This window comes from Peromyscus eremicus, chromosome 3 (assembly GCF_949786415.1).
Source record: "Peromyscus eremicus chromosome 3, PerEre_H2_v1, whole genome shotgun sequence".
Taxonomy (NCBI): domain Eukaryota; kingdom Metazoa; phylum Chordata; class Mammalia; order Rodentia; family Cricetidae; genus Peromyscus; species Peromyscus eremicus.
The window spans coordinates 125,561,584-125,579,806 of record NC_081418.1 but is presented as its reverse complement, the minus strand read 5'-3'; the positions used below and the strand labels follow the sequence as shown (position 1 = coordinate 125,579,806).

Below are 18,223 nucleotides of genomic sequence, written 5' to 3'. Positions count from 1 at the left end.
GCTCCGTGTAATTTCCTCCTGGTGTTACTTGTTCTTTGAGGAAAATCCAGCTTTACTAAAGTGGTTTTGAGCCCAAATCTCTCCTGGTCTGGGACAGAATCAGTTTGTGTCCTTGTTGTGTTGTTGGAAGGAAAGGGACTATTGTAATGCTCCCATCCCTAAGAAAGGAATGTCTGCAGTATGTGTGGTGGTTTGGAGAGATGGCTCAGTGGCGAAGAGCACTGGCTGCTCTTCCAGAGGTCCTGAGTTCAATTCTCAGCAACCACATGGTGGATCACAACCATCTGTAATTGCTATAAATGGGTCTGTTGTCCTCTTCTGGCCTGCAGGCATACATGCGGACAGAGCACTCATACATATAATAAACAAACAAACACACACACACACACACACACACACACAAATTAAAAAAAGAAAAGAGAACTATCTCCCAGAGTCTCCGGCATTTGAATTCTCGGTGCCCGGCTGGTCACCCTGTCCTTACAGTTTGCTCTCTCTGCTTTGTGCTTTGTGTTTCAAGATGTTAGCCCTCAGCCTCCTGCTCCTGCCCCCATGTCTGCTGCTTACCCACCATGCTCTGTGTTTTCTTCCTTAAGATTGAGGACATACACTCAAAAACACTGTTTAAAACTTGCTCCACAGGAGTAGAGGTGGGAACCACTATGCCAAACTGCAAACAGATATTTGAACCAATTCTTGTCTTCCCATTTTCTCCTTGGAGGCTGAAACTCCAGGCAGCAAAGTGCTGGTTCTGATGAGAACCCTCAGGCGTTGGTTACATCACATCATGATAGGTAGCAATACTAAGAGTATGTGTGAGAGGGAGAAATGACCTCTAGAAAATGGACTCTAGAGCGAGGCTGGGGTCCCACAATCCCTTCTGAGGATATGCCCCCAAGTTGACTTAAAAATCTCTGTCTAGGGCCGGTGAGATGGGCTCAGCATTTAAAAACACTCGCCAGTAAGTCTGATGACCTGAATCTAACCCCAGAACTCACATGGTTCAGGAGAAGCAACTTCTAAAAGTTGCCCTCTGACCTCCACACGCATGCACAATCACGCACACACTAAATAAGTAGACGTGCAAACAAAATAGAAAACTGGCCCTGGGCCTGATGACCTGAGTTTGATCCCCTCTAACCCATATGGTGAAGGAAGAAACAATGAACAACATCCACAAGTCCACTGCTCTTGTGTGCCATGTGCCTCCACATGTAAGCACACACACACACACACACACACACACACACACACACACACATACACACTCTCACACACACAACAAAACTGTGATAAAAACTTTAAAACAAAGAAAAATCCTTGGCTGTCTTTTTTGTTGAGACAGGGTCTATGTAGTCCAGGCTAGATTCAAACCTTCTATGAGACCCAGGCTATGTTGGACTTAGGATCCTCCTGCCTCAGTGTCTTGAATGCTGGGATTATGTGTGTGCCACCCTGGGCTTTTAACCCTTTTCTTCTGTAAGCTTGGTCATGGCATTTTGTCACAGCAACAGAAAAGTAACTAATACAGTGAATATCATAGAACCTTTATTATTTTTCCTCTAAATTCTTAGAAACTTACATAACGCCCGTGCTCTAGTTGTGATATCATTTATAGACATTTAAAACACATCTTCATGTATAAATATTTTACATTTGGTCCATAGAACAGATAATTTTACTAAATAATACTGTAAATTTTTTAAAACAGGCTCTGTATATAGTCTGAATAGTCATATATTACATATACTTTTTATATAGAGATAAATTTACTTGGTGTTCTGAGAATAAATCCTTATTGCAAAAAAAAGCATATATGATAATACAATTATCTTTTTTTCCTCTGGGCAAAAACTAAAAAAGAAAAGTTACACATATTCACAGTTCTCACAGTAATTTACGACCCTTAATGTTGTGCTCTATAAGGTAAGTTTGGGTGGAAATCAGGGGATTTCTTGCCAAACATCTCAGAGGTGCTTACAGACATGAAATAGACTGCATTTATCTCAGAAATACACGTTCTCAGTTTCACATCTAAGAACAGCAAGCAGCAAGAAGGGAATTTCCTGCCCTCATCCTAAAGGGCTTCATACACAGGTGGGGGAGGGGCGGGGCCACGAGACACAGTGGAGGGTCCTTGCATTCCACACCCGGGACTCTGATGACAGGCACCTGTGCAAGCTGGTCACAGAGTCTCCACCGAGCAGGCAGATTCCTCAATCACATGACCCCTTTACGGGTGTCTTCGAGAAGAGCTGGTAGATTGCCTACTGCCTACACAATATCACACGGGATGCTAAATGCCACATGTGAGGATGGGTGTGCATGTGTGTGCATTTCTATGTGCATACATGTTTGCATTCTCTATAGTGTGCTTAATGCTCTGAGGGATAGCTTATTGCAAGAACTGGTGTGCTGGTCACTTTTGGATGAGAAGGACAAGAGATTCAAGAAAAAAAACCCCACGGTCACAGTTATTCACCATAGTTATTAAGGATTAGTCATAAACACAGTTTGTGAGCTATCAAGCTAAGGAGCTACGGGACAAGACATACGCTTTGCTACATGGGAGCCCATCCTCTCGGCAGAGGAAAGAGGCTGAGCTGCTGGAACTTTCCAGAAATTGTCTCCACTGGCTTCACCTACACAGAGCCCAAGGCCAGAAGGGACATGTGACATTCCCCCTGGAGCAGGTTAGTAAGGGAAGCTCAGTGTCAGGGTAGGGTGGGCAGAGCCTCTGGATTAAGCCTCCTCCATTAGTGGTCATATAGATCTGAGGGATTTTCAGAAAGGTGAGGAGGACAGCAGAACAGAGTGGCAGTGGTAATCTAAGGGAGAAACCAGGGCCAGCTGGATGGATCCTGATTTAGAACCCTGACCTTGGTTTCCTTGGCCATTGTTTGTGCAAAACGGGGCAGCTCGGAAGAACCACAGCTCCCACTTGGGGAAAGTCCTGGAATGGTGACCCGAAAAAGGCAATTGTGCTTGTGGCTTTTTTTTTTTTTTTTTTTTTTAAATTCTCAGCACACAGGGCCCTTCTGGATAGGCTGCTGCTGTTAATGTCACCTGGGGAGGTGGGGCAGGGGGCACTGAGCTGCCCGGGTCACAGGGTCACAGGGACAGAGGACCCTCTCCGCACTGCTCTATGAACAGCCACAGAGATGTCTGGGGGTGGACCTGTGAAGCTGCCTCGGGAAGGAGAAATCGAGAAGGAAAGAGACTGGCCACGAACAAAATGTCGTCGCCCTGGTCCATGATCAGTTCGGCGGAGCCAAGGTGGACAGGAAAGTCTGGATAACAGTCTACAGTTGGGGCACAGGGCAACAGTCTGAAGATGACTAAAAGCCAGGAGTGTGTGGCCTCAGCTGTCACCCTCTCTGGCAGCGTAAAAATGAGCTACAGTGGCAGTTACAAAGGCCAGCGACCCGCTCCTGCTGTGGGGCCTGAGGGAAAAGTCACCAGGCCTCTGTGAAAGGCCCCAGGGGTGGCTGCCCAGGAAGGGCCCACCCAAGGGCAGACTGTCCCCCACCTCCCCTCTCTGCATGGCGATGGTGTCTGGACCTGCCCCTTGAGGTAGGTGGAGACAGAGAGCATCTTCAGTCTTCAAGGGGTGTGGGTACAGCCAGGCCAGGGTGCCAGTGCTGGGGTGATGAGGGGCTGTACCCCTAGATGTAGGCCTCCTTGCTGGTCGAGCTGCCAGCCTGCGGCTGCTCAGGGCCGTTCTCAGGGCGCACGATATCTTCACTGGGCTGAATCATGACCTGGAGGCGCTGTGGACAGGGGTGGTGGTGACCAGCCCTTGCAGTGGGGACCAGCCCCTCCCATCCCTCCTCCTCCACCAAATCCAGTTCCAGCCTCCTCACTAGAGAGCCAAATGCCCCACATGGTGGAGGCGACCTGGCCTGAACACCCTGCTCTCATCTGCGTGACCCAGAGGCTGCTGACTGGTCCTCCGATGCCTTTCTTGACATCGTCTCCCTTCCATCCTTAGCATAGCAGCAGGAAGCTGGTCAGAATGGCCCCCTCCATGTTTCAGGACCCAGTAGACTCCCATTTCATCCAGGGTAAAAGCCGGATCTTACTAGACCCTCCCCAGCTGGCCATTGCCACCTCTCAGACTCCAGTGTCTGCCCATCTCCACGTCTCCCCTCCTCAGCCACTTCAGCCACATTGCCCTCTTCTGGTCCTCTGGGCCTTTGCACATGCTGTTCCTCTGCCTGCCACAGCCTTCCTTTCAGATTCTTACACAGCTTACTCTGGCCCCGCCCCCTTCCTCCTTCCAGCCACACTGAACTCCCTCCAGCTTACCTCATGGCACTTGGACCTCTTGACCTTCGTACCAGCTTCCCATCCTTCCCTTCTAAGAACATTCTTTCTGCATCCACCACTTAGACTGACTTATCTTCAGGCTTCCAGGAGGCCACCCTAATCCTCCTCCACCCGGCAGGTTCCAAGTGGTGGACTCAGAGGTGGACTCTGTCACTCTAAATGGCACTGGCTTGCCGACTCAGGCCTTCTCAACTAGACCCTGAGCTCCCCCGGGTTGCAGAAGGCCTTACCTGCTTCAGAGAGCCCTTAAGGGTGAGGAACATGTAAGCCATGTACCCGGGGATGAGCACCATGGAGGAAAGGGCCATGAGCCAGCCCACGCCCTGGCCCCATTTGGGGAAAACGTAGCTTCCCATGGTAAGTGGTGTCATCTGCACAGCGCTGAAGAGAAACACGCCCTATGGATGGGGAAGGGCATGATGGTCAGTTCCGGGGTCTGGACCAAGCAAGGCCCTACCTCCACCATAGCTATTCTGCCACTGTGCAGGTGAGGCATTAAAGCAGAACCCCCTTTCTAGAAAAGGCCTGGAGAGGAGGTCCTTGCCTGCACACTAGCCAGTATAGTGGGCTGGATGGCCTCTCCAGGCCACCATGATACAGGGCACAATATAGGCGGCAGCCCAGTCCCCATCTCAAGGACCTGAGGTGCCCCTGCCAGGGCTCTCAGGACCTCATCACTCCTCAGGATGGAATGAGACTTGCTGAGGAAGAGAAGCCTCTACATGGTGGGAATCTGGGCACCTGGGTTAGGCTGAGCTGGGCCAGCTCAGTTCTCTCTTGGTGACTCAGGACAACAATCTAGCTAGCTGAGGCTGTGAGGATAGAGTCATGTGCTTGTTCCCGAGCAGGGCTTGACACGGATGTCCAGTAAACAATAGGGGGATGTGCTATTTGAGGGGAGCAGGAGACCTGAAGAGCTTTATCTTGCCTTTACTCCTAAAAGTTTTCTTCAGGGACTTGAGATGTTTGCACCCCAGTGGGCTAGCCTCATCCCAGTGGCTGGTCAAGCCCCATCCTTACCGCCACAATGATGGGTGTGAAAAAGGACCAGCATAGCTTCCACCAGATGCAGGGCCTGGAGCCAACCATCTCCTGGATGTTGTCATAGAAACGGTTGACACCTGTGACACGGGAGAAAGAAGCAGAAGGCAGGGGGAGCTTCCAGGACAGCAGTCCAGGACCCAATTCTACCACTTCTTCCAGGAGTGGCCATGAGCAGGTCCCCTCACTTCTACGAACCCCAGTGTCCTCATTTCTTATATAGGACACGTGCTTTGGTTTTAATCAATTCCTATAGCACCAGAACATGTAAATGTGCAAAGACACACCTGCCTAGCGCCCCTCCCCCAGACCCTGTCCCAGCCATGCCTTCAGTGGCTTTGCCAGGGGCACATTTCCCCGTGGTGGTCTTACTGTGAGAAACTTATTGTAAGAAATTCCAAATTTACTAAATCAATGATAATGATACAAGAAAACCCGAAGCCCTTGGAAGGGAGCAGGGTCACTGCTCACGGTGGAAAGCCACAGAGCAGGGTGACCCAGTAGGAGGGAGGAGGGGACAAGTCTGGGAGGAGGGTGATGGGGTGCAGGTGGAGGACTCTTTCAGAAGGTACATCCCGCTGAGACAGCTGGCATTTGGGAAGGACATTCTTACATCTTTGGACTCCCAGGCAGTCATTTGGGGAACTCTGTCCCCACGAGAAACAAATAAATTAGACTCTTCCTTTGTGATTTGTTCTAAAATAGTTCACACCTGTAATCATACATAGTCTTGCAGTCATGAAGCATGTCTTTAAAAACTGTGTAGTTTTACAGATAAATTTTTTCTTTTTTTTCACATTTATTTATTTTGTTTGTGCGTGGGGAGGCACATGTGGAAGTCAGAGAACAACTTGTGACAGCTGCTTATCTTACCCCACAGATGGGTTCAGGGGCTTGAACTCAGGGTGCCAGACTTGGTGGCAAGCGTTTTAAGCCATCTCACCAGCCCCCTAATAAAATTTCAAGCCAGTCTTTTCATCCACAAATTTACGAAGTCATGATGGTTTGCATTTAATTTTTTGAGGCTAATTTTTATTTTGTGTATAAGTGTTTGTCTATATATACGTATGCACCATATTTATACAGTGTCTGTAGTGGCCAAAAGAAGGAATTGGGTCATGGGAGGTTGTGAGTCTCCACGGGGGTGCTGGGAACTGAACCTAAGTCCTCTGCAAGAGCAGCAAGTGCTCTTAACCTCTGAGCGATCTCTGCAGCCCCTGGCTTGCATTTTAAATGAGTATATGCAACTGTCCCAGCTGCACTTTCTAAACAGGGTAGCTAGCGCCTGTGTTAACTAAGCTTGTGGAAGTGTTATAAAGGCAAAATAATGGTTTAATAGTCAAGATATCATTACTGAACAATGATTGGATAGATGGATGGATGGACGGATGGATGGATGGATGGATGGATGGACAGATGGGTGGATGGATGGATGAACAGATGGATAAATGGATGGACGGAAGGATGGATGGATGGATGAATGGATGGACAGACGGACGGATGGACGGATGGATGGGTGGATGGATAAATGAGGGAAGAGGGCTGGTTCTCACCATAAAACCAGGAAATGGAGACACACTCAAAGAAAACCAGGAACAGCAGGCTCATGCCACTGGCAGAGTAATAATCAAAAAGTTTGAAGACATAAATGCCCCCCTGAAAGAGACAAAGGGATAAAGTGCAGACATAGCTCCATTGTTGCACACACCTTCCCAGCCCCAAGAGCCGGAAGAGGCTGGGGTCAGGCACACTGCAGCAGGACAGCTCGAGGGTAGGGTAAAGCCAGCACTTGGGGTCTATGACTGCTCACTGTCTGCGTGGTGGGGGAGATGCACCATTTCCAGGGGGCTTTCAGTAGGCCTGGAAAGCAGCGGAGCCATCCCCAGCACATATCAGCGATTCTTCTTTCCTGCTTAACCCCCTCCTGACTCACACTAAACAGTAGGCAGAGCTATCGTTTTAAATCAAATCTAACCGCAAAGCCTACAAGGTCTGGTTTGACAGCCCCATCCACCCTCCCGCTCTCTGCCTCCACCACAGTGGCCTCTTCCGTCTCTCCAGCTCCCCAGACGCATTCCTACATCAGGGCCATCGTGTCTATTCTGCCTGCTTCCCCAAGACCCCACCCCACCCCCAACCCCGGCAGTGGCCCTGCCTCATCTCTTAAGTCTCAGCTCAGTGGTCATTTGCTTAGAGAGGCCTCTCCTAGCTACCTTGGTCACTCTTCATCCTCCTATCCATTTCTCTCCTGGTGCTTCTCTCAGAAAGAAGTTAGCTACTAAACCCGTTAGTTTTGACCCATAAAACACACCCCTCCAGAGAGCCAACATGGCAGTGCCCATCATGATAACTGCCAAATCCTGGGGTCATGCTATCCCACAGCAGGTGTGCATGGCATTTCTCTCTGAGATAAACAGAAGGGCCTTGGCATGTGTCCCTGTCAGAGACCCCTCTCCTTGACTTTGACTCATTTCTGTGAGCATTTGCAAGTTCATCCCCCCACCCCTTCCATTCATTCATCCCCTCTGTCTCCTCATCCTCTCCACCTTCTCAGTCTCCCTATCTCCTCATCACCCCCTTCCCTTCCTCCAGAAAGCAGGTGGTTTGGCTAGACGGCTACATTCTCTAGATTTACCCTATACTTTCTCGTTCAAATTCTGCTTCTTCCATCAGTCTGGGACCCCGCGGATCTCATAGGGTTTGGCGTGCTGGTGCTCAGCGCAGAGACAAAGATGGTGGCATAGGCTAACCCTGAGGAAGGAGGCCCGAGGGCTGGAGAGCTTTGGGTCTTGGGAGCGAACGTGTTTCCTGGCATGAAAAGATGTGCCAGGCAAGTGCTGGGGAAAAATCAGCGGCGTGTCAGATGCTGGCCGGCCTACCTGGGTGATGTTAGAGAGGCCGATCAGGTAGGACACGATGCACACAGCAGCAATGAAGAGTTCACGGCGATTGCGGAGGAGCCTGGGGTACTCGTCCACCAGGGCAGTGATGAAGCCCTCCACGGTACAGAACTTGTTGGGAAAAGGATGGGGTGAGTCACCTGCTGCAGCCAGCCTCACCCACCCACCCACCTACCCACAAAACCTGGCCTTGTAAGGGAAGACAGGAGGCCTATAGCCAGAGAGCAGGGCTAGGATGGGCTGGGGTCAGGCTTTCCAGGCACTGCAGGGGCTCATCAAGACCAGGACGGTCCTGATGGGGGTCCTCATGTGCTGTGGGGAGGGGCTCACCTGGCTGTCGATGCCCAGCATCAGCAGCATGGAGAAGAAGAGGATGGCCCAGAGGGGAGAGATGGGCAGCTGTGTCACAGCCTCAGGGTATGCCAAAAATGCCAACCCAGGGCCTGGTGGGGAGGACAAAACAGAGGAAAGAGAAAGACTGAGTGCCACCGGCACACCTGGCACACCAGTACACCCGGCACACCTGACAACCCGGCACACACACCCAGCACACCCCACACACCATCACTTGCTCATTTTGATCTCAGCTCATCCTCTGGGTAACCTCGTGTGTGCACTGTCATCCCTTAGGAAGCAGTGAGAGCCAGTACTGAGAAGGAAGACAGACAGTGGTGCAGAGCTGTGGCCACCCTCCAGTGAGAGACCACGGGACCTGGCCAGTGGCAGGGACAGTGCAGGTGTGGAGAGGCTGGATGGAGAGACGTGAAGGAGGCAGGTGGGGGACAGACACTGGAAATGATGGCTTGTGGAGAGGTGGGGGAGGGTGGGAGGAGGCCGAGGCTTTTGTTCCGTCTAGGGCAGCTGAAGCCTTCATGAGGTGGGAAGTTACAGGGTGGAGCAGATGTGGGACGTCCGTCTGGGGCCTGGAAGGGTGAGTGTAGGTCTGGAGGCCCCAGAGGGGATGTCTAAGAGTTGAGGAGAAACCTCCTGTGAGGATACTGTAATCTTCCTGAGGGTGGCCCTGGGGCAGAGTGGGAAAGAGAGGCTGGAGAGTTCCAGGAAAGTGGGATTGGAGGAGGGATTTCCCCTGTGGGTGAGACAGGAACCTCAGCAGAGAGCATGACCAACCCAATTCCACAAGGGACAAGTCACATCACATCCCTGAACCTCAGGGGTCTCCCCCAGGTACACAGTCCCTCCTGCTGTGGCTTGCACAGCCCAGAGTGGAAAGGGGTCAGGCACTGAGGGTCTTCCTAGCTTTGGCACTAGTAACCATGGGAGCAGAGTGGGTACAGCCTGCACAGTGACAATGTTTTTAGAGCTGTGGCAAAAGTCTAGCCCGAAGAGCTTTGTATCGTGGAGGTGACCACGTCCCCGCTGGACCCACACACATCCTCACGACAGCCCATACCGTCATGTCTATCTGCCTTCCCCAGGGAAAGCACTAACCTGAGGCGGCCACATCAGCGATGGATCTCTTGGTGACATGAGCCATGAAGCCCACGATGGAGAAGATGACGAAACCAGCGAACATGCTGGTGCAGGAATTGATGCAGCAAACGATGATGGAGTCCCTGAAGAGCAGGGTGGGGTCGTGAGATGAGGGGGGGATTGACTACGGGCTAGTGGGACCAGAGGCAGTGACCTCCGAGGGAAGGAAAGAAGGCTCTAGAAGAGGGTCTGGTGGCCCTAGAAGGGCAGGCCCAGAGCAAGACAGGCAGGGGTAGAGAAGGAAGGAAGGAAGGGATCACCGAAGAGGGTAAAGAGGGACCTAATATGTAAATAGCCAGGGTAGGTGTGACTACAGAAGGCATGGCCTCGGGGCTAGGTTTCCACAAGGAATGTAGTCTTAGATGAAAAGCTTGGCCTCCAGTGTGTGACAAGAGGAGAGTGCCCCGAGAGAGGTGTGCATTACCGGGGTAGGCAAGGAGGCAGAGGGTTTGGCAAGCATTCCCAGGGGCGTGGCCTCAATGTGCCTCTCCCAGGAAGGTGTGATCAGGGGCACGGTCAGGAGGGAAGCTTCGGGTCCCACTCCTTCACACCTGTACACATTGTTGTGGAAAGAGTTGTAGCTTCCAAGAGCAATCAGGGACCCCAGGCCCAGCCCGTAGGAGAAGAAGATCTGGGTGGCTGCATCTAGCCACACCTGTGGGCAGAGGATGAGAACTTCAGAACCGATAAAGTACAGAATCATCATCGCAGCCTCGCCCACCCAGGAGTTCTCGGCTCCACCCAGCATGCTCAGGTACTTGGTAGCTGCAGTGTGCAGACCCGGTGGCAGGGCAGGGCGGGGTGGAGCGCTCACCTCAGAATCTGACAACTTGCGGAAGTTGGGTGTGATGTAGAAGAGGATCCCCTCCTTGGCTCCAGGCAACGTCACTCCACGGAAGAACAGGATGATGAGCATGATGTAGGGGTACGTGGCAGAGAAGTAGACCACCTAGGAGCAAAGGACCGTAGGGCTGCACCTGCTCTGCAGCACCGGATCTGAACCCCCTAACATGGATTCCCACACTGCTAGGCATGCCCACCTTTCTGAAGCCCCTCCGTGGAGTCTCTAGCGCTGGCTCAGTGCCCACTTTGCCATTCTTGTTCTCTCTCTTTCCTCCCTCTGTCCCTCCCAGGTGCATGAGGCTAGTACCTGTCTGCCAAGGAGACACCTCCCTCACCCTCCACCCCTGTCAGAGGCTTGGGATTCTCTGTGAAGCTCAGGGCTAGCTTCAAACTCACAGCGATCCTCCTGCCTCATCTTTCTGAGTGTTTGGGTTACAGGAGTGAGCTCTAATTTTTGTTGTTGTTGTTGGGGGTTTTTTGTTTGTTTTTCTTTGAGATAAGATCTTATTAGGTAGTCCTGGCTAGCCTGGAATTCAGAGAGCCATCTACTTCTGCCTCTGGAGTGCTGAGATTAGAGATGTATGCCGCCATACCCAGTCCCCACCTTGATTTTTTTTTAATTTACATTATCCAAGTAACACATATGATGACAGGGAAAGTTTAAAGTTCATGTGGACATGCACACAAGGTCCTACAGACAGCTCCTAGTAGTTAGGTGAGGGACAGGCCACACACACATGGCTAACATCTTTGCTCTCCCAAGGCTTAAAGCAGTCTGTGACATTCAGTGGACTCTGTGTAGAAGTCTGGCAACCATGTAACATTTTAGTTCTTCACGTTTTCTGTGTGGCTGACCACATGTCCCTGCTAAAAGGGCTCACATGACTGAGTCACCTCTTTGACATGTATGAGGCTAAAATACACAGGCTAGGTTCGTTCCTGCTCAGTTTCTAAACGCTGCTTCACTGTCTCAGGAAGAAACCGATCTATAATTACAGAAGGTCCTCTGGGCGGTGCCAGCTTCCCCTATGGCTTTCCAGCTGTACGGGGATCTAAACGCAACACTAAACCTGTCTGTATACAAATTTTTATCTGAAAAAGTGTTATTTCAAGCTTGGGAAAACTTACAGCTGTGCAATTACTGAATCTAATACCATCAACTTTTCCTAGCTTGTGACTTACTTTGCTTAAGAACCTTCTGGAAATGGAGCTGCAGCTGGCAGGGCATGGTGGCCTCTGTCTTCTGTCAGACCCATCTCTAAGAAGCTGGTCTGTGCACTGATCTTCTTTGCGACCTTGGTTGCCCCCAAGTCTGATGTGACTCCCCCACCATTGGGGATGAGCACGGGTAGATTCTGAGTCTTTCTTATTGGACTCTGAGATCCCTCAGGATTGGGAAAAGCAGCCACAAACCATGGGGGAAAAAAACTTAAAAAAGAGCACTAATCATCAGGGCTGTGTAACTTGGGATAATTTTTTTACCTTCTCTGAGCCTTGTTTTGGTTTGTTCAGCAAACAGGTGTGATTTTCAACCCCAATGAGCAAAGAAGCTGGTTGTATGAGGACACAGGCCATGCCTAATACACTTCCTGTCTATACTTCCCTACTCTCCATGCTCAGCAGGAGGCCAAGCACACAGTAGGTGTTCAACAGAAACTTGCTGAAGAACAGACAGATGGGTCAACACCCCCACATGATACAGTGAGGGAGGCCCCCACTCTATGTCTCTGATAACTAACCAGAATTCTGGGCACCCCACCACCACCACCGCCAATGGTTACAACTGGTATTAAATGCCAAATTTCCATGTAGAGGGCATTGGCCAGCATTCTGCACAGATTGTCTCTCAGCCACCAACGGATGAGGAGACTGAAGCTCAGAGGAGTCTTGTGACTTGCCCAAGTACACACAGCTACTCCCTGGGGAGCTAACGCTCTAACTTTCCTCAGAAGCTCTGAACAAAGCTTTTACTCTTCTACTTCCTGGAGTTAGCCTGGAAGGGCCTGATACATGCCTCTGCTTGCCCTAGTCCTAGGGACAGATGAGGGGTCTCCTGACTCCAGCACAGGATCGGAGGACCTAGGGGGTCCCAGGGCCTACTAGACTGCACCACAGGTCATCTCTGATCCCTTCAGACCAGAGTCAGGAGTAAGTCCTCTAACTCTGTCCCCAAACTCTTCAACAGGACCTGAGGCCAGCTACCCTCCTGAGTCAGCACCCAGATGGCTCCAGCCAGATGCTCCAGTTGGGTCCCCATCTACACGTGTGTAAGTGAGATGGAAATGACAAGTCCCCTCCATAATGCTGGAGATCCTGACAGGTGCCAATGAACCACTGGGTATGTGTTATTTCACAGGAGAAAAATGAGTTTCAGGGAGACAGGGTGACATGCCCATGGTCACAGAACCAACTAGCTATCATGCAGGGATCTGAACTTGGGGATGTGTGCCTCCTGCCATCCATCCCTTCACCGTGGGTCAAAACAGAGGATGGCATCTCTGGGTCCCTGTACTGGGTACAGGGTGGTGCAGAACAAGTGCCAGGGGAAGCTGGTTCAGTGACCCTGGAGCAACACCTGTCATCTAGCGATGGCTCCATCAAGCCCAGTGGCATCTGTGGCCCTGGCATTGGCTCGTCTCATTTCATAAGACTGAACCCAGGCACAGAGAGCTGAAGGGACCTTAACTAAAGCCAGATGGAGCTTGTAGGAGTCCTGGCCCCGGCCCAGTACACACTTCCTCCTATAGAACTGTCCCCTCTCCTGTGTGCCCCCATTACGTACACACTTGCCTACCTTTCCAGTCCAACCAACACCCTTCCAGATGCAGAAATACACAAGCACCCAGGCAATGGCCAGTGTGATGGCTAGTGGCCAGCGGATCTGCCCTGGCTTGTCCAGCCCATCCGTCATCTGGTGCATGTTGCGCCTGGGGACAGAGGGAGGAGGAAAGGGTCACACAGGGCCAGCAGTACGTGAGTGACCAGGGCTCTGACACAGACCATACTTTCCCCAGGGGTCCTGGTGACACCATGTACTTTGGACAGGGACCTTGGGGCCATGACACTCATCCTGGAGATTGTACCAGGAGTTGGTGTCAACTCTAACTCCTGGGCTACTGTGCCTTCTCTACTCCGCTCTACCCAGCCCCATGGGATCCTCCTAAGTCCCAGGTAGGACCACGTGGTCACTCTCCTGCCCGAGACCATGTAGTGCACAGGACCCTCTTGTCTGAGTCTGGAGAACAGATGACCGAGACCTCCTAAGCCCCACACCTCGCCCTTGCTTCTCAGCACAGCCCCTCACCTGGCACCCTCTGTAGCTACTTCCCTCACGGAACCTGCACACACACTCCTTCTCTTGTCCCGCTGACTCCTCCATCCCACCTGTCATAGAAATCAGCCACATCCTCCTGCAGGCTGGTCCAGGCCATCTCCCTGTCCTGTACGTCCCCAGTCAGTATGGGTCATCTCAAGCTGTCAATGCCTGCTGGCATGCTCAGATCTCTAATTACCCTGACACACAATAATTGTTCAAGAAACAATGAGGGATGAGTGGCTGAAGGAGAAGCCACATTACCTGCTGCCACTAAGCTGGCACAATCTCCCTAGGCCCCTGTTGCTACCCTGCTGGCACAACCTCCCCAGCCATGTGCCCAGTCCCCACTCACTCCCAGAATTCCACCACAGCGCTGGTCATGTTGGTAGTATTGACCAGGCTGTAGTTGGAGAAGCAGCGGTCAGTGTTCCAGGGGTTGTCACACTGTTTCCATGGCAGGGTCTGCAAGGGCAGAGGCACAGACAGATTTCACTAAGCCCCTGGGGCTGGCCAGAGGGGACCCCACTCACCCTGCCCACACTCATCACCCCTTGTTCTTGCTCACAGCCATTTTCCCACCTCTCCTTCCCAACGGCTCTCAGAGGCAGGTAGACAAGATCACACCACCCAAATCTGAACTCTGGCCCCACCCACCCACCAAGAACCAGCTTCCAAACTACTCTGTGTCCACAGGGGTGACCCCAGGAGACAGGGTCTGTCCCATGTCCAGCCTGCCTCTAGGCTCTTCACACATGACTTATGGGGTGAGCTTCACTTTTTATTTCCTTCCCTTTCCTGGTAACATATTGGCCGTGTAAAATTCACCACTGTTCCTCGTGCAGCTCAGCAGCGTGAAGCACACACAATATTGTGTGGCAGCACTTTCTAGAAGTGCTGTCTCCTTTACTAACTCCCCATCCTCATGGATCCCCCATGATGCCTCCTGTCTCTCGGAATCTGACCACTTTAAGGATCGCGTGCTGGTGGAATCACACAGCATCTCTTCTCCATGACGGCCTTATTGTCTTCAAGTTTCATGCCCACAGTACACTGGTCAGAGTCTCTTCCTTCATTAAGCCTGAGGAATATTCCACCACACACACACACACACACACACACACACACACGCACACGCACACGCACACGCACACGCACACGCACATGCACACACACACACACACATGCACACGCACACACACATGCAATTCAGTCACACGTGTTCCCTGGGGACCCTGGCTTGCTTCTGAATGGTGGGTCTTACAAAACACAATGCTGTGAACATATGGCATAGACCCCAGTGTTTCTGAGACCTTCCCTTGGTTTGTGGGGCTCAGAAACAGACATGCTGGAGCAATGAGGTCTCGGAGAAGCTCATTCCTGAAGTCGCACAGGTGGTACATGGTACTGAGCATTCAAACCCATACCATCTGAGTCCATACAAAAGGAGCAATTGGATCCAATTGTGGGATGCCCCTGGAGTGCTAGACTGAGGCTCTCAGTGAGGCTAGGGAAGATGCTATAGGAGACAAGCCATACCCCTCATTCAAGGACTGACCCAGGGAGCACACTGGGGGATCCCCTCAGCCCATGTAAGCCCTGACCAGCAGCCACTCACCGTGGTGAAGGAGTTGTACAGGTAATAGATGGCCCAGGAGATGATGACGATGTAGTAGATGTTCAGCCAGAAGGAGAGCACAGCCGCAGCGAGGCCCACACCTGGGGTGGAACACACACAGGGCATGCCCAGATATGGATCCAAGGCTTCCTCTTCCCTGAGGACCTTGGGTGAGACCCCTCCACATGCCCAGCCTCCCGCCACTCACCCTTGAACATGGGAGCCAGCTTCCACACGCCCAGGCCCCCAATGGAGGTGTACTGGCCTAGTGAGCACTCCAGCAGAAAGAGAGGAACACCCGCAAAGATGAGCGTCAGGAAATATGGGATCAGGAAGGCCCCTGGAGGAGAGACACACTCATGGCCCCAAGTCTCTCCAGCAGCTTTGGGCTCCCACCCACCATTCCCATGTGTCCTGCCTGGAAAGTATCACCCAGGGCCAGGGCCAGGCCCAAAGGCATCCTTCATTCAAAATATACCCTAGCTCTTGCAAGAGACAGAAGTTTCTGACATCACAGCCATAGATAACTGTCACTGGGGAACTCAGATGATAAGAGGTGACAAATAGGACCTGTTCTCAAAGACCTTCCCTTCCCTTAAGGCAGACCCAGAAGATGCAAAGACCTGGCCCGGAGGTCACCAGGTGGCCACCTACCACCACCATTTTTCCCGCAGAGGTAAGGGAACCTCCACACATTGCCCAGGCCGATGGCGTAGCCCACACAGGACATGAGGAAGTCGAAGCGGCCCTTCCATGTGTCCCGGTCAGGGAGGTCCCCGGCTTTCTTCTGTACCTTGACCACCAAGGTTTTGGGCTTGTCGCTGGCCACAGGGGCCTCGCTGACCTCAGTGGAGATCTGCCCATCGGCCACCTTGCTGGCGTCGGTCGCCATGTCTCGGAGCACGAACTTGGCAGCGGGGGTCCTGGTGGGTGGGCGTGTGATGTCAGCTCCGGTCCACGTGGACAGCAGCTTTGCGGCCTGTGGTCGTTGTAGGAGGATGGAGTGGGTTACAGGTAAAGGGCAGGGGGGCACCCTAAAGGTGCTTTGAGTTCTCATTACCCACTGTACCATTTGGGGGCTGTGTGACTTTAGCTAAGTACTTCAATCTCTCTGTGCTCTGCTCCAGCTTTTAAAACAAGGACAGCAGCACATCTCTCAATGGGCTGTTGAGGGGAAAATCAAAAGAAGCCATGTTTGGTGGGACATTTGAGAGGCTGAGAATGGAGGGTCATGATGAGGGGAGCCTGGGATATACAGTGAATCTCAAAAAAGCAAACAAGAAGAAAAGAAAAAGACTTTTATGTTTGCAAACTAACCCTGCCCTTACTGAGGAACAGCCATGACTTACATGACCTTTACCAGACCTTGGTCACCCAAGATGTTCTCCTGTCACTCTCTAGTTAAAGAGGTACCATGGGTATGAGACTGTCCTCAGATGGGTCCTGAGTTCAGTACTGTCTTTTACCAGCTGAGTGCTAGGACTTAGTACTATGACTTAACACTCCAGCTGATTCTCCCCTCTCTCTTTCTGTGTGTGTGTGTGTGTGTGTGTGTGTGTGTGTGTGTGTGTGTGTGTGCAGGTACACATGTGCATGTCTGTGTGTGCATTTGTGGGGCAGAGGTCAACCTTGGGTGACATTCCTCAGCAGCTGTCCATTATACCTGAGACAGTGTCTCTTGGTGGCCTGGAACTCACAGACTAGGCTAGGCTGGCTGGCCAGCAAGTCCTGGGGATCCTACTGTCTCTGGCTCCTCAGTGCTGGGATTACAAGTGTGTACCCACCCGCACACCTGGCTGAGCGTGGGAAACACAAGCATATCTGGGAACACACACAGAGGCCAAAGGCTGCTGGGAGCCCTAATCCTCCTCTGTCACCCCCAGTCGTACCCCCTTGAGATGCAGTCTCTCGCTGAACCTAGAGATCATAATTCTTTCAGCGACCCCAGCATCCAGCAAGCTGCAGCAGTTCTTATATCTCCATCCTAGTTCTGAGGTTACAGGCCCATGTGGACACGCCTGGCCTTTGACAACCATGCTAGGGATCGAACTCAGGGCCTCATGGTTCTGAGTTCAAGCACTTTACTGACTGAGCCATCCCCTGATTCCTCTAAACTTGTGTTTCCCCATCTCTACACCGGGGCCAGTCTCCTCTGGCGGGCAGAATGGCCCACACCGTTGCTCATCTTACCTGGTGGCTCTCTGCAGTGTGCCCCCTCCTAAAGGCTCCCTCCGCAGAGCCTGCAGAACAGATCAGGGAGAAAGGCGGGAGGTGAACGGGCAGGCTAGACCAAATGCTGCAGGCTAGACCAAATGGTGCTGGGCTGTTGGCAGGGGGCAACGGGCAGGGGGAAGCAGCTGAGACGCAGGCTGTGCGCGTGACTGCAGAGCGTCCCCAGCCAGAGTGACTGGAGTGAGTCCATGCAGCATAGAGCTGGCCCGCGGATGCGGAGACATGCAGGGAGGGCTGTGTTAGGACAGCTGTGGCGATGGGCAGGGTGTTCCATAATTTTACCAGGCGGAAAAGAGGAACCGGGGGTGGGACAACGCTCAGGGCCTGCTGGGAGTCAGGAACTGGGCTGATATTTTCTTTTCTTTTTTTTTTTTTAATATACAAAATTAAAGTTTATTCTAGCTGATATTTTTCTCCATCCTCCATATAAACTTGCAGAAATGTTATAAAAAATGA

The 18,223-nt window shown here is 51.9% G+C and overlaps 1 protein-coding gene across 1 annotated transcript; it reads right to left on the bottom strand.

The window, feature by feature from the left end:
- Positions 1 to 3,665: 3,665 nt before the first annotated feature.
- Positions 3,666 to 16,427, bottom strand: Slc6a1 (solute carrier family 6 member 1). Its single transcript, XM_059256840.1, has 14 exons — positions 16,190 to 16,427; positions 15,744 to 15,875; positions 15,536 to 15,636; positions 14,273 to 14,382; positions 13,399 to 13,531; positions 10,576 to 10,710; positions 10,313 to 10,416; positions 9,720 to 9,844; positions 8,601 to 8,713; positions 8,250 to 8,381; positions 6,924 to 7,026; positions 5,350 to 5,450; positions 4,560 to 4,727; positions 3,666 to 3,770 (listed from the first exon to the last, which is right to left on the bottom strand). The coding sequence occupies exons 1-14, from the start codon at positions 16,425 to 16,427 to the stop codon at positions 3,666 to 3,668; spliced, it is 1,800 nt and encodes a 599-aa protein (XP_059112823.1).
- Positions 16,428 to 18,223: the final 1,796 nt, after the last annotated feature.